Consider the following 16,225-nt stretch of genomic DNA (forward strand, 5'->3'; position numbering starts at 1 on the left):
TAACGCTTACTGCTGTATACAGTGGGGAATACAGCACTGTGACGAAAACACCTTTACGACAGCAGGTGTGGGAAAAACACTACTGCTTTTGTCCAAAGTGGCTGCTAGAATCAACACAAACTGAAAGTTCCATACAGCCACTTTAATGTAATTAATTACACCTGTGCGTTCCCCGGTGTGATGACATGTCAAAATATCCGCTTATACAAAAAGGTCTGTGGTCGGTGATGGGAGTGGAGAAGGGCTGTGGACAGACCGTTTATTTGACTACGAGCTGTTTACAGAGATGGACGCTGTGGCGCTGAGCAACAGCATGAGAAAATCCCTCGGATAATATACGGACATGCAGAGAACCCAGCAGTGAAGTGGCCTGCCTCGCTGGTCTCCCAGGACCTGTGGGCATCGTTCCATAGCTAATGAGAAATGTAACTAACTCTGAATGCCATATCTTATAAACTATTTCATCAAATCCGACGCAATGATCTCTAATTGTTTGTTCTGTTATTTTCCATTTGGCCTTGGGTGCCGCCATGTCATGATTTGAGGGATACATGCAATGTTATCTAAATTTAGGTGGACATCAAATCACTTACTCCTTTTTAGTTCATTTTTAAAAAGTACACCCGCCCAGTGTTATATGATGTGATTCTCTTTACAAAATACACATTTTGTCAAGTGTGACAGGAGGAAAGTGAGAATATGTGATCAAGAATTTTAGAGAATGCTTATTGACGGTGCACTTGCTTTATTTCAAAAGAAAGTTGACCAAGCAGTAAGAATGCTGCCATTTTTCCAGTAAATCCAACACACACACACACACACACACACAAAAAACACATACAACTGTGTCTCACTACTTTTGGGGACCAGTCATTGCATAATGCATCCCTAGCCCCTTTACCTTACCTACCTCAGACCTAAACGCCTAACCTTAACCCTCACCCTAACCAACCATAACCTAACTCTAACCTACTCCTAAAACCAAGTCTATTCCTCAAACAGCCCTTTAACGTTTGTGGGACCAGCATTTTGTCCCCACAAAGCTGTAGGACCCCATAAGTATACTGTATTCCCGGTTTTTGGTCCCCACAAATGTAGTTAACATATAATAATAATAATAATAATAAAACTTTGACTATATAGCGCCTTTCACAAACCCAAGGACGCTTAACAATCGGGGGGGGGGGGGGGGGGGGGGGGGGGGGTTAAGAGATGAAGTTGAGAGGCCAGGAGAGATTAAATTCCATAAGCCTCAGTGAAGAGGTATGTTTTAAGCGTGGGTTTTAAAGGTTATAATGAGGAGACAGAGCAATGTCAAGGGAAGCTTGTTCCAGAGGATGGTGCACTGACACAGAAGGCTCTGTCACCAATGTCCTGAGACCTGGAATTAGGGACAGCAAGCAGGTCCTTGTCAGAGGACCGCAGGGACCGTGACTGAGTGTATGAGTGGAGCAGATCTGTTAGGTACTGAGGTGCAGGGCCATGGAGGATTGTATGTCAGTAGGAGATTTATAATTAATCCGGGACTTAATTGGCAGCCAGTGGAGTTCTTCAGGATGGGAGTGATGTGAAGACCAAGTTTTTGGTGGTGAGACAACTAGCCGCAGAGTTCTGGACATACTGAAGTCTGTCAATAGACTTGCTAGGCCGACCCAAAAGGAGACCGTTGCAGTAGTCAAGACGGGAGGTGATGAAGGAGTGGATGAGGGTCTCAGCTACAGAAGTGGAAAGCCACTTTCGGAGTCTGGAGATGTTCTTGAGATGGTAGAAGGCAGTTTTAGTAGTGTTTTTGATGTGCTGTTGGAAGGAAAGGGTGGAGTCCATGATGACACCCAGGTGGTACTTGAGGGGATGCAGAGATAGAGCAGCCATCCACATCCAATGTGATGTCACCAACCTTTTTTTTTTAATACACACACACACACACACACACACAACAAATGCTGTCTTCAACTAGTGACCACTGAGTGACTCCTCTCCTGGAATTAACATTACATTTTACTACTTTTAGGCCAACAAAATAATAAAAACCCTACTGAACACCATTAGACCGTCATAAAGAGAAAGCAACATTTAACAGACACAAACAAATGTGAAGAATCTATTTTTTCCAGTTTCTGGTCATTATTGTCTGAGTGTGGTTTTCAGGATTTATAAAAATTCTGGCAACAGCTATGACTACAACTATGAAACTATATAGACAGCAGTTGAGAGCCATGATGCCCAGCACCTGGAAAGATTATCCAATTCAAAATCCCCTCCTGTCATCTTTTGTGCAGTAATAGTGTTGAAATGTTATGACCCCATTTATGCGCATGCTAAAATGAGGTTTCATTCGGCTAACTATTGACCATGAATCTGCAGCTCGAGTTGTCAGCTGACTATTACTTCAGAGCCCCTCCTGCTGATAAAACAATGATCACCAATAACCAATAAAACTGATTATCGGAAGAGTCTAAAGACGCACACAATGAAAATCTCCATTTATCGTGTTTTCTCATTCCATTAGCATATGTCTTTAACAGGGAAGGAGATTTGTGTAGGGAAATGAAAAAAAACGCAGCTTGACTTTTGTCCCCTTTCATAATAAAGTCCTCGACAGATGCAGCTGTGGACACACAGAGCGCACATTGCGTGTTTTATCGCCTTCTCCTATAAATAAAAAAAAAAAAAGCACAGAGTGGAAGAAATACAGTCAAAATATATGATTTATGGAAATGGGCACAGGAGGGAGTCTGGAGATTTCTTGGACAATATGAAAATAAAACTGCAATAAAACTGCACGGGCCTTGATTGTGGTCTAGAGGGACATGGAGGGCCTCCAACACAGCTAACTTTATTACTTCATCTGAGAGAGTGAGAGAGACATCAACCAATTCAGAGATTTTTACAGTCAAATCTTTTTCCCCCCCCGAGTGGCCACAGTCTCCATCTAAGGACCCCCCCGACCCTTTTCACCCAACAACCAGGGACACAGACAGTGCAGAGTAAAAAAATCTCTTCAATTTAGTTCACCCAGCTTTTTATTTACGCAACCAACCGATTTTTTTGGTTTAGATAAATCTTTACAACCTAATTTAATGGCCAGCACAGTAAGTTCTATTAAACGCAATGTTCTTATATAAACATCGGAGGAGAAGTAGTAGTAACGCTTTTAGAGTAAAATGGATTCTTGTTTATGTAAGTGGCTGGTAACCTTATGATGAGCGCCAACTGAACACATAATTTACAGTCATTTTCATTTCCCACAACATCCCAGCACCCAGCTATGTTGCTCCAAGCATTTAAAATCATTGTTATAGAGCCATCGTTGTGGTCAGAGGAGGGGGAGAAAGAGAGACAACAGAGCGGGAGGACACACATTTATGAAGTGGTTAGAGCAACAGATAGCTAGGAGATGGGTGAAAACGGTCTGCAAGGAAATATGCTCCGGACTTCCGTGGAGATTTAACAGTCAAGGGCCTCTTCTCTGCCTCCTTCTCTCCCATATGAAAATAGCCTATTGTAGGGTGCTGCATCCCTCCTGGCTGGAGCTGTGCATCACATCTAAAGTTTCACAGAGCGTACCGGGGGACCGGCTGAACCGGAGACAATAACAACAAATACGGCCTTGTATTTTTAGGTTGTGATTATAAAGCCCATTTCACAGTTTAATACTCCGGGGAAACCAAACAAACTTTGTCCAGAATTGGATCAAATCTCTGCTGTTCCCAAATCTCTTTGAAAAATGAAAGACGAGGGCAAATACCAGGCCTACAGAACAGAGAGAGACTTCAGTTTACACGGCTTCCAAACGAGATACACAAAGCACAATGCCTTCGCTAAGGAAAGTCATATTTTCTTCATTTAGGACATCAGTACTGAAAAACACTATACAATTTTAAAATAGCTTATTTTGACACAATTGGTTCCTTATGTATTGTGATTACTATTTTTGTTACTGTATTTTACTGTTATCAATATTACCTCATTACTTGGACCCCTAAAAAGTATGATCCCTAATCATTAAACCCTGCATTAAAACATTTAAGCTAACTGAGGAAATGATATTGATCAAATATTACATCTACATTTTTATGCATTTGTAAGTAACTGATAATCACAAAATGATATACTGTAAGCCACATTCAACTATTATTAGTCTTTGACTACCAGAAGGCCTTACATATTTGACAGAATTATTTTCAAAAATGGCATAAAGCGGGCAACTTAAATAATAAAAAGTTCTTAAAAAGGATCTGCAATTTGATACTAAAGACTGTACATATGTAAAAAAGTCTGTACTTATCCAATCACTTCTTATGTGCTGCCATATTTTATTATGTTATACTTTGTTGCCATCTACTGCCCAAACAGAGATACTGACAAACCCAAGTGATACACGTTGGGTACTCCCATTTTCCATTTCACTACCCTTTAACTGGCAACATTGCCACAAAATGACACAAATCTGTGGAAATGGCACAAAGGTATGTTTGCCGATGATACACCTACAAGTAAAGTCTTGATGTATAACTGTAAATAGCTAAACTTGTATAGTTCTAAATATCACACACACACACAATTGTGTCTGGGACCAAAAACAGTATAACTAATAGTCATTAAGTGTTTAAGAAATAAGCCTGTGCATTATGGAAAGTTGTCTTGTCTATGTGCAGAAAGGCATGAAGGAGGTCTTCTTTGCATTCAACTTTACTTATGCTATTAATAATACTAATTTAAAACCCTATGCAGAGGCGTACACAGCCATTTATGGAATCAACTGAACAAAAGGTAACTCTTTCCAAATACCCCCCCAAAAGACCACGTTTGAACTAAAGAAAACTTATTTATGTTGAAATGCAGTTACACATTTGGTGTCATATACTCTACGTCAAAACTGTTGCATGGAGTTGTGTCTTTTAGAGATAATCTAAAGACCTAACGGAGCATGCAGGGCGCCTGAACCATCCAACATAATTATTTCCATGCACCATAGCAGCATCCTGATGGGCCTATCTACCCTCCCTTATCCTCTAACAAGCAACGTGTTATAATTTAATTTACCATGGCTTTCCAATTAACCACTTTTTTCACCTGTCTACCATATAGGAGGTACTCAAAATATCAGGCCGTTTTTCACAAGATAATCAATGTATCCCATCCCCTAAAATGCAAAGGGTCTGTCCTGTCATCAGGTGTGTTATTTTCTGTGTTTACAAGCTCACAATATACAATCTGAGATAATATGGAGATGTCTGCTGTTTTCTAACAACAGTTACAAGTTTTGGTGGCAGTAGCTCAGTCCATAGGGAGTTGGGTTGGGAACCGGAGGGTCACTGGTTCAAGTCCCCGTATGGACCAAAAAGATGGGAGTGTGGATTGGTGGCTAGAGAGATGCCACTTCACCTCCTGGGCACTGCCAGGTGCTGTTGAGCAAGGCACCGTACCCCCCCCCCCCCCACCCGCTCAGGGCGCTGGTTCGGCTGGCAGCCCACTCACTCTGACATCTCTCCATTAGTGCATGTATAGATCCTGAGCATGTGTGTGTGTATAGTTCAGGACTGTGTGTGACTACTAACAAGTGTGGACACAGAGTGTAAATTGTAATTTCCCCATTGAGGATTAATAAACAGATTTAAATTAAAAAAAATTAAAATTACAAAGGGCCACATCACAAAGACACGCTCGGTTTAACATACAGTATGACTTTCATTTAGCAGCCTAGCTTTGCTCTATATGCCTATGTGAACTCGTTGACTCAAAACTCCATGAGATACACACATTGCCTTTAGATTTAGTAGAAATGTGTGCTGAATAGTCTCTAGAAACTTCTTTTGCTGTGGTTGTTGTTGTGAGGAATAACGTTACCTACCTGCTACACGTGCTGGTCAGTCTTTTCTCACCAGCCAACGACCAATTTTAGCTAGCAGTTAGGAAAGAAGGTTAAAAACAAACGTGTTTAAATATGAACCTATAAGTCAATAATTTATTTAAAAGTCTGAATTTACCTCAAGTGTCGTGTTCGGTGTCGAAGAGCTTGTTTCAACAATGGCGGAATATGTTATTTAGAAACGCAATTGCTGACTTGGGCTACTTCGTTTGATATATTAGGCTGCATCATCCACGAACTAAAAAATGCATTAAAAAATCCAAAATGTAACAAAAATATATATAAGTAAAAGAACCATGCTAAAAAAAAAAAGGAGCCTACAAGTCCCAATGTGCATTTCGCCAATAAACATAGCAGCAGGAAGTTGGTTTGTTGTCTGCTGCCGTCATGAATCATGATGGACAGAGTCGAGTCTTCGCTGCGATACTACCGGCTGCTGGTCGGGAATTCGCCGGTAATGAAAGAGAGAATGGACTCGAAGTGCGAGCGGTTAATCGTCAAAGTCCCGGTAACCGGGTGCGGGAGGTCCAGGTCACGGGGGCAGCGGAGGTCCGTTTCCCGGCGGACCGAGTGTCGGTGCGGGTCAGTGTGGGCAGCAGCAAAGAGTCCGTCAACGATGTGACCAACAGCGTTTCACGGCGACTTGATTACATTTTACAAGCTGTCAGGTGAACACGCACAAGGTTCAACAATAGAACTACAACTAAGTAACAGCAGTTTCCTGTTAAAGCAGTTAACTTAAAGCTAGCTTAGCTAGCTAGCTTACGGTGTATAACAGCCACTGTTAAAGTTGTTTAGGTTCTATCTATTAACCCTTGTGTTGTCCTCCCAGGTCCAAAACTGACTGAAATGTGATATTTTCATCCCTTTGTCAGACTTTTTTTTTTTTTTTAGTTTTTACTAACACCACCTTACCACCACTAGTTTTACACTACTTTTTGGGCTTCAATTAAATTAAATTTTATTTATATAGCGCTAAATCACAACGACAGTTATCTCATTGAGCTCTTCATAAAAAGGTCACTATGACAAAAAAAATTCATGGTTAATAACCCTAATTTATATAGAATTATACTTAATTTTTGAGTTAAAAACGCAGAAATTATGAATTGTTTAAACTAATAGTTATAACTATTAGTCTTAATTAGTAGTCTTATAATAATCTTATAAAATCAGAGGAATGAAAGTGATCAGTTGTATTTACAAAGAGCGCTGTATGGAATCCAATCCATTTTTTTCTGGGAATTTGGTTAAAAAGAAACCCATATTTCAGATATAGATATTTTTTTAAAGGGTCAGATTTGACCCGAGAACAACAGGAGGGATTACATTGTACTATGCATGTTGTCAGGAGGATAGCATACATATTCCAGTGGTAAATAATTACATTTCTAGTTTTGTATTGTTGCATTTTGTGTTGCTTCAGAGGTTGAATACATTTCTGGCTTGGTATGTGCCCTTTTCATTCATCACGACCCCCAAGGTGGATACAAACTAAAAACTATGTGTTTTCCTCTAAAATGTGTTGGAATAAAAGTTCCATTGCAGTGAATGTAATCATTTTCCATTTCAGACAACATGGTGTCAGTGACAAAGCCACCTCCGTGAGAAGGTCTCTCCACCGAGAGGCAGAGCAGTACCATCTGGAAGCAGAGGTGGACTATTTGGTTATTAACCTTATACTGACCCTACAGCATATATAGGTGTGTTGAGTTGTACATGACATTGTAACAAAATGTTTCCACAGGTCGTGGTCACTTTCTCAGATTTTGAGAAGATGGAGCAAGTGTGTAGTGTCCTGCTGGAAAAGCTGGACCAGAGTGTTTGTGTGGGGACACCAGAGTTCTACCACAGTCCTGAAAGCCTGAGTCTAATGAGGTATAACACACACACACACGTCTCACCAGCACTGGAATATCTCCTTATTTTGATTGATCTAATTCAGTGTAACTTGTGTGTGTTTGTCTATGCTTGTAGGCGGCGTGCGTGTGTGTCAGCAGTTGAAAATGCTCAGCAGAAGGCCTACGAAGTCAGTGAGCTCCTGGGGCAAACTCTGGGTCCCCCCCTTCTGGTCAGAGAGGAGGAGACAAAAGAGTGGAGGAATGAGGAGGAGGAGGGAGGCAGATACCAAGGTGCTGCACCCCTTCTTCACCTTTGCCATACACCCACAATCACTGCCTCCTCGCGGGTGTCCGTCTCCTTCAGCCTCAGAGACAAAAGCAGGAAAAAACCCTAAAAGGGACCTCTGTCTTCCCCCCCCCCCCCCCCCCCCCCCCCCCCAACTCATGAAAACCAAAGACTGGTGTCACAGTTTAACCCTCCTGTTGTCCTCGGGTCACTATGACAAAAGAATGTTGAAAAACATGACAAATGTTTAAAAAAAAAAATCGAAAATAGTGACAAATTTTAAAAAGTGACACAAAAATTGGAATAAAATTGACAAAAATGTCAAAGTGCAGAATTTTTTTTTGAAACTTCAACCCAGAAAAACAAAGTTGCATGGTCGACGGGAAGACAACACAGGGTTAAAGTACTTTATTGCTTAATCGGGATGGCTGAATAAAAGTGCAGTTTTTCAAGATTTTTTTCTACCTCAGCCAACAGTCTTGTAAACAGAAAAAAAACTACATACATTTAAAAGCAATGGTGTAATTTCAAGTATTTACTGTTTTTTAACTTAAAATCAAGAAAATGTTAAATCAGATGTTTGTAGCTCTATTTTTGGCACATCAAATTAAAAGAGTTTATACTTCAAAGTGATAAAGGTGTATACTGTAACAACATTTCATAAGTGAGTCCCAGGGTTATTCCAAATCTCACGTCGACATCCAGCAAGGAGGGATTTGATATTTATCTTCAATCTGCTCAAAATCTGAGCTTCCAGTCATTTCAACAAAGATTGATAGATTCCAGTAGATTTCTTGGACGAATAAAGAACTAGAGAATTGTCTCTTATTAGACACCTTTAGAAAGTCAGAAAACACACATAGAAGGAAAAGCCACGTTTCCTCTGGTGTATTTAACATTGCATATCTCATGTCACCTGTGTGATCTCCACACACACCACACACACACCCCACACACACACACACACAACACACACACACACACCACACACAACACCACACACACACACACACACACACACACACACACACACACACACACACACACAAACACACACACACACACACACACACACACACAACACACCTCTGACATCAGGCGCCTCATTCCATCCTCAGGGAAGAGCTCTCTAAGCCAGGGCTGCATGACGAACCGCTCCCCGTCAAAATGGTGAAGTAATTCTCCAAGGTGGGAATGTCCGGCTACAAACATCCAACAGTGAGTCCAAGATGTACTGAATGGGAGTGACTGGGTGTGTTTGTGCTGTGATGTTCAGTACATACCCTCATCCCAGTGACGCGCTCCAGTTGTGTCTGAGGCAAGTATCCAACGAACACGAGGAGGCTCCAGGCCCGTTGAATAGTACTTTATAATGAGGCGTCTTCTCTCTTTGGGACCCTACACACACCACACACACACCACACACACACACACCACACACACACACACACACACACACACACACCCAACCACACCCACACACCACACCACACCACACACACACACACACACACACACACAACACACACACACACACACACACACACACACCACACACCCACACAACACACACACACACACACACCACACACCCCACACACACACCACACAATTAAAGAGGAATAAAAAAACATCTTTTGGAAATTGATCTTAATGCCTTAATTAAAAAGATTTAAGAACATCCAACCTTTTAACGACACCAATTTTCTTTGTGAATGAATAATGTATTGGGTCATAAATAAATGTTCTTCCTTCCTAAATACAGGGGGCATAAGTATACACCCCCCTATGTTAAATTCCCATAGGCAGGGAGATTTTTATTTTTTAAGGCCAGTCATTTCATGGATCTTGATTTAAAATGTGATGATGTGTGTGTGGGGGGGTGTTCCAAAAGGCCAAGGGAACCATGTCAGGATGTATCCTGGATCTATGAAATCATGAAATAACTGGCATTTAAAAATAAACATGGGCCTGCCTCTATGGAAATTTAACATAGGGGGGTGTATACTTATGCCCCCTGTATTTTACAATACATTATTCATTCACAATTTTTTTGAATTAAGGCATTAGGATGTTTTTTTAATTCTTTTTAATCAACTTTAGCATGGGTGTTTACACTTATGTAAGCCACTGTAACTACTTTCCCACATTAATTGATATTGTCAATGCCAACACTGAATCTGTGAAACCCAAAGTTAGTGAAGGAGGAAGGGGGGGGGGGACAATTAGATGGATTTTCAAAAGCTGCTAACCTCAGAGCTGGAATACACCCTGTCGACCCACTGTGGTGGGGCTCGCAGCTCAGAGTCCCAGCTCACCACCACCCCAACCATGTAGCCCTTCCTCTCCATCACCACCTCTCCGACCCGCAGAAACACGTACGGAGGACGGGGGCTGCGCACCGCCTTGGATGCTGCAGGGATCCACAGAACAACAAGAGAATCCTCAGAGGCAATTATTTCAACTTGTGCCACATTCATTGCAGTCAAATTGAACCTATAACACTAAATTGACTGCAACACACGTCTTACATTCTTTCTAATTAAGCCTTGTGTTGTCTTCCCAGGTCAAAACTGAAAATGAACAAATTTTTGATGCTTTTTCAACACTTTTGTGTTGCTTTTTTGACGCGTTTGAAATACTTTGTATCACTTTTTGACGCTTTTTTTCAACATTTTCTTCCTTTTTGTAACAGTACCATCACTAACACCAATATATCACCACTAGTTTTCTTTCAAATTCATGGTCAAGAAAACGGGAAATAAAACGCCCAAAATTCAAAAAAGTAGTGAACTGATCCTGAAGCGTTATGTGGAACCACCCATGTAATATTTGGACAATTTGGATGAAAGGATCCCAAATTTCTTTTATTTGACCCCAGGACAACAGGAGGGATATATAACCACTGACCAAAACTTTCCAAAGATATCGTAGCTATGTATACAGACTCGTACCTCCAAAGAATTCCTGGTCATTGTCAAAAATCATGGCCTCTATGGCAAGCGACTCTGGTGCCACTTCCTGTCCGAAGTCCATCAAAGACCTTTGGAAAGCAAAAATATTGTCAGTCAATATTGTCAAAAAGTGCTCGACATGATGGGAAAGGATCATGCAAAGGACCGTCCAGTCCTTTGGGATATAATCACACGTGTCTGAGTCTCAATCAATCACAGTCTTTCACAGTTTTTGAAGTGCAGACATCCCATACGTGACTTTGGACATCTGCTGGTCGGCCCAGTCCATCCATGCAGTGAAGTTGAGGTGAGATGTTCTCCAATCTTTCCAAATTTTAAGCAACCTAAAACACCATAGTTATTGATTAATTATAAGCAAAAGCACTAGCTCTTGAAAGAATAGGTCTGAAAATATCAGAATGAACTAACATATCATTAGTAAAGAGAATCGGCCAATTCGTCAAAAAAATACATTTAATCAATTTTTGAATCTGGGTTAAATTTAACCCCTTTTCCAAAAAGTTACTATATCACAAATTTGGGTTTCTTTCAAACACATTTTTCAAAAAAGTAACATGGAAGGTTCCCAACAACGCTCCTCACAAGTTAAATAAATAGTCAGTTCATTACTTTTATTGAATTTGGGTGTTTTTTGTCAATTTTATAGCATTTGGAGAGAAATCAATTGGTTAAAGAACTTAAAAAAAAAAGTGTAAAAAAAGAGAGAAAATGTCAAATGTCAAAAAAGTAACAAAAATGTCAAAAGAAGTGACAAAAGGGAAAAAAAAGTTTTAAACATTTGAGGAAAAACCCATGGAAATTTCAAAAGGCTCAGACAAAGTCAACAAAATCATTGGAGGAAAGATGCAAAATGGTAAAAAAAAAAAAAAAAAAAAAAAAAAAAAAAAAAAAAAAAAAAAAAAAAAAAAAAAGACAACCATAACCTTGATAAAAAGGTTTTTTAATTTAAATTTGGACTCAAAAAAAAAAAAAAATTCCAGGTCGGGTGGAAAGACAACACAAGGGTTAATTTACATAACATTTATGATATCTGATGAAAATCAACACTTTTGTCCCTTTTTCAACCCTTTTTTTCAATGTTTGTCACTTTTTTTGACGTTTTCAACACTACGTAACACTAATTTATTAACTTTAGTTTTACAGTTAATTTGGGAATTTATGGTAAATAAACCTCATTTATATGAAATTATAACTAATGCTTGAGTACAGGTCAATTTGACCCGAGGACAACATGAGGGTTAAAACTGCACTGTGCCTCCAACATATATGTTGAACCTTAAAATATGATGTAGAAATAAGATATAAATATCCATCCATCCATCCATCCATCCATCCATCCATTGTCATACTTCCGGCCCAGTTTAATATGCAACATTTTTATACAATATGTGTGGCAAGGGGTACCGGCTCTGTCTCTTTAAGCTATGGGGTCCTTGGTCAACCACCCTTAATAACAATGGTAATTCCTATTGGGATGCACTACTTTCACTATAATATTTCCATTTCTAGGGACTAATTTACATATGAAGAAAGGCCATTTATTTCACTTTTTCACATTTATTCCAAATCCACAGACATGCGCTTCCTCATTCAAAGTGGATAAACCCTACACTAAGACATGCTGTGCGCACGGATCCTACCGTGTGCTCGCGTGGTAGCGCTGCGCCACCGTGGAGCCGCTCCAGCGGGAGATGTAGTACTGCGCGGGCACAGCGGACAGCAGGAGCACGAGCTGCAGCACCGCCGTGGCCGTGAGCTGAGGCATGGCTGCGCTGCTGGCACCTGCAGACGGACACGCACGTCAGGTGAACGAGACCCAAAGCTAGCTAAAGCGGCTCAAAGTTGACATGTTAGCCGTGTATTTTAAAAACAAAAAGTCACAGCAAGGGGCTTTTACGAGTCGTTCCTGAGAAGAAATGACACTTTTCTGTTAGGTGTTCAACTGACAGGCGTAATGATACGGTCAACGTCACATTAAGGGAAGTAAAACTTCGAAAAACATTTGGCGCTGCAGAAACTTCGAGAAAATTCAAAGGGAAACCCCGTTATTGTCAAAGCACGTTACTATTAATGAGTCTGGCCCTTACCTCGTATTAAAATCCAACGCCTTTTCTCCAACTATCTGCCAACCATTGCGTCTGAGAGACCGGTTGAGCCTGGAAACCGAATGTCGCCCTTTCACTTCTCTTTTATTTGCATAAACCACGCTCTCGCCCATGCCGTTGCCACCTGTTTATTTACATTTTTCGTCAAAAGTGCCGAGCAGGTAGTCCGCCCAATCGCCGCAGCCCACGGAGCAACCTGCGGACCTTTAGCGGCTCGCCACGTCAGGGAGAGCCGAACCCGTGGGCTGTTCCGGGCGGCCAACCGGTTTGTCACGCAGTTACGCTTTAGCGACGCAAGGGGGCGGGGTTTAGGCCGAATGTAGTTTAGTTTTACTTTAAAGAGAAGAAACAAATCAGCCAGAAAAAAACACATATGCGCTTTATTTTTAAAAAGCCCACAAAGACTGCAATTCAATGTGCATAATAATATGAATTTATAGTATATAAAAAAAAAACCAAGGGTTTAAAAATGACACAATTAACAGGAAAGAAAAGTGGATATGGAAACACAACTGTTTATTTACTTAAAATATTGGTATGAACTAACAGGACAGCAGTACTTCCCTACACATACATTCTAGCTTTATGCTTCTTTTTTTTGCAATTAATTCCTTTATATATAAAAAGTATCCAAACTAACAAAGACATCCCCCCCCCCTCCTTCCCCCAATCCCCTTCTGTCCTTTCCTCATAAAACTTCCCAAAAATGCTTCCTGGTGGCTCACATGCAGACACTTCACACACGCACGCACGCACACACACACACACACTTTCAACCTCAAAACACTGTGATATCCAATCAGAAGCCACAACTCTGCCACACATGACCCGTGGTAAATGTGTGTGTACGTGAGCTCCAAATTGCGGTGCAGGTTTTGTAAAGTAAGAGGGCTGATCTGGACTGCTGAGTCAGGGATTCAAAATGTCTCAAGTAAAGATCAATTTAAGTTATGATCCAAGAGGGAATGAGTGAATACACCAATTCTTGCTAATAAACCAGTGGCCTGCTTTTAAGAACCCTTTGAAATGAAAAGACTGTGTACATTATTACAAAATAGGGTTAAGGGGGTCTGACCAGCAATACTACATCAGCTCTTTTACTTTGACAGATTTGATTAATACAGGTTGTGTGGGTGACCTGATGGAGAGGGCGCAATGGCAGAATAATATCAAATTGGATGTCTACTTTGTGTGATGACTGCATTCCCACTTTGACTGTATTTCATTGGGAAATCAGAAGGCCAACAATTGTTCTTGATTCAAAATGTATCAATCCAACCAAAAACCTTTTGGATTCTCAAGTAACTGTGTTTTTTTTTTTAGTTGGCTCATATAAACATTTGTTTGAGCTCATACCTATGGTTTGAGAAGCCCGGGTCTAAAATCTTGTTTTCACACTCTACTTATGATAACCTGTGCATATACAGTATGATTATTTGCAGTGGATTTAGACAAAAAACCCAAAGCTTTATGTGCCCACAAAGAGTTTATATTTGCCCTCACGATGCATCAGTTCCTATCTTTAATTCAAACCCCAATAATAACATTTATTCTCATGCCAACAGTCATTTGTGAAGAAAAGTGTCAGTGTTTTTAGGCTGTCTCAATCTGGAATAAAACTCTTTGTATACACAATATAAACAAATCTTTTGTGAAGTCGCTATAAGCCAGACAGAGTGGGGGGAAACAAGAACGGTTGTTAATTGTATCCTCAAATAAGTGTGACAAGAGTATAAAAACCCTTCTAACTCCACAGATCTAGTCACTGGAACATCGTCCTGTATGGCGAAGCACACAGACAGAAAACAGTCGACACATCGCACGCTCACCGTGGAGACCGAAAATAAACACATTCAAAAGCCATGTTCTACAACTTCAGTGCCCAAAGACAGAATTTGGCGTTAACAAATCCAAAAAAAAAGCAGTGATAAACAGATATATGTTCAATAATATGTGACCTATGAAAACAAACCGGGTGTATATAGATGCTAACGTCCAGTTCAAGCCCACAACACAATCAGCTGATTTTGGGATACAGTTGCCCTGTGCCGGGGTAAAAACCGATCCATGCTCAAACTGGAGGCCGGCATCCTTATAAACTCAGTCCATTAGTTGTGTGTACAGAGAGAGAGTGACATATTTTGTTGTCCCCATTTTCCAGTCTTTGCTCTCTTTCATTATACAAGACAATCAGGTCCAGTCCAGTCCCCGAAGTCCAGTTCTCTGAACCCAGCAACGCGCGGAACCAAGAAGTCCACAAAAACAAAAGGGGAAAAAAAAAAAGGCCCCGAAAGCAGAAACCGAGGATTCACTATGCCAGCGTAGCGAAGGCACACAATCAGAAAAGATGAACATAAGACTTGTCTTATCCCGCTCTCGGGTTTTCCGTCCAACTTCAGTCCGATCCAGTTTGATCTGGCTCGATCCTGTTCGCTCCAAGCGTGACAAAAGTGCTAGAACGCGAGGGACAGAATTGTGTGTGGATTTGTGTGCGTGCATGTGTGCGGTCACCATAGAAACATATCAACATTTAAAAAGTTCCTTTTTATATGTTAACGATATTTAAAATACACGGGGTTAATCCCTTCGACTGCATTGATAACCGGCCTGTGGTAAGTGATCTCACAGCTAGTCCCCCAAAGCTCCACCGGCTGTACCGTAGGTAGAAACTGACCATAGGTTGGTTACAGGATTAGATATATTGACATGATTTATGGTTTTACAACAACAGCAACGTTTTTTTTCCCACTGCTATAAATACATTTCTTTGAGAGGTTTCACAACGATCCAACTGTATGCCACTGTTTGTACGCTGAAAGTGAACACACACTCCTTCAGTTACGCAAACTCACACAGTCACAACTTCTCCGTACACATACAGGCACATGTACTTTGCAGGGCAGAGGCCAAGCACGCTTATGCACACGCACACACACACACACACACACACACACACCAAAGACATAAAGGCACAAGGTATTGCTAATGTTGAGGACCCATTTGAAACATGATCTGTCGAGACATATAAATGACCCCTTTCACCCACGCATCCTTTTTCTCCTCACGGTAAAAACAGCTTATAGGGAAAAAAAAAGAGACGCTTTTTCTTTCTATTTAACATGCAAAAAAAAAAAAAAAAAAAAAAA

The 16,225-nt window shown here is 40.7% G+C and overlaps 3 protein-coding genes across 7 annotated transcripts in view; 1 reads left to right on the forward strand and 2 right to left on the reverse strand.

The window, feature by feature from the left end:
- Positions 1-6,204: 6,204 nt before the first annotated feature.
- Positions 6,205-8,494, forward strand: irak1bp1 (interleukin-1 receptor-associated kinase 1 binding protein 1). The gene is made up of 5 exons (XM_032543605.1): positions 6,205-6,540; positions 7,446-7,527; positions 7,620-7,750; positions 7,850-8,182; positions 8,396-8,494. The coding sequence occupies exons 1-4, from the start codon at positions 6,260-6,262 to the stop codon at positions 8,106-8,108; spliced, it is 753 nt and encodes a 250-aa protein (XP_032399496.1). The 5' UTR covers positions 6,205-6,259; the 3' UTR covers positions 8,109-8,182; positions 8,396-8,494.
- Positions 8,390-13,337, reverse strand: si:dkey-261l7.2. 5 transcript variants are annotated; one of them, XM_032543600.1, is made up of 8 exons: positions 13,062-13,337; positions 12,615-12,756; positions 11,208-11,297; positions 10,954-11,042; positions 10,252-10,412; positions 9,283-9,397; positions 8,996-9,201; positions 8,390-8,924 (listed from the first exon to the last, which is right to left on the reverse strand). In XM_032543600.1, the coding sequence occupies exons 2-8, from the start codon at positions 12,737-12,739 to the stop codon at positions 8,907-8,909; spliced, it is 804 nt and encodes a 267-aa protein (XP_032399491.1). In that variant the 5' UTR covers positions 12,740-12,756; positions 13,062-13,337; the 3' UTR covers positions 8,390-8,906. The 5 variants fall into 5 exon arrangements, with proteins under 5 accessions (XP_032399491.1, XP_032399490.1, XP_032399493.1 ...); XM_032543599.1 differs by lacking the exon at positions 12,615-12,756 and having other exon boundaries at positions 13,062-13,330; XM_032543602.1 differs by lacking the exon at positions 12,615-12,756 and having other exon boundaries at positions 8,390-8,927; positions 9,061-9,201; positions 13,062-13,329.
- A 1,063-nt stretch (positions 13,338-14,400) lies between these two features.
- LOC116706657 (PH-interacting protein) overlaps positions 14,401-16,225 on the reverse strand; it is a gene marked incomplete in the record, with an annotated part of 21,925 nt that continues 20,100 nt past the window's right edge. Inside the window, 1 exon segment of the mRNA XM_032543598.1 lies at positions 14,401-16,225.

Source organism: Etheostoma spectabile, chromosome 18 (genome assembly GCF_008692095.1).
Source record: "Etheostoma spectabile isolate EspeVRDwgs_2016 chromosome 18, UIUC_Espe_1.0, whole genome shotgun sequence".
Lineage (NCBI taxonomy): Eukaryota > Metazoa > Chordata > Actinopteri > Perciformes > Percidae > Etheostoma > Etheostoma spectabile.

Coding starts and splice junctions, on each gene's coding strand:
- irak1bp1 (XM_032543605.1), top strand. CDS start 6,260: ATGAATCATGATGGACAGAGTCGAGTCTTCGCTGCGATACTACCGGCT. Junction 6,541..7,445: donor TACATTTTACAAGCTGTCAG/GTGAACACGCAC, acceptor TTTCCATTTCAG/ACAACATGGTGTCAGTGACA. Junction 7,751..7,849: donor GAAAGCCTGAGTCTAATGAG/GTATAACACACA, acceptor CTATGCTTGTAG/GCGGCGTGCGTGTGTGTCAG.
- si:dkey-261l7.2 (XM_032543599.1), bottom strand. CDS start 13,192: ATGGGCGAGAGCGTGGTTTATGCAAATAAAAGAGAAGTGAAAGGGCGA. Junction 11,298..13,061: donor GCGTTGGATTTTAATACGAG/GTAAGGGCCAGA, acceptor ATGGTGTTTTAG/GTTGCTTAAAATTTGGAAAG. Junction 10,413..10,953: donor TGACCAGGAATTCTTTGGAG/GTACGAGTCTGT, acceptor GGATCCCTGCAG/CATCCAAGGCGGTGCGCAGC.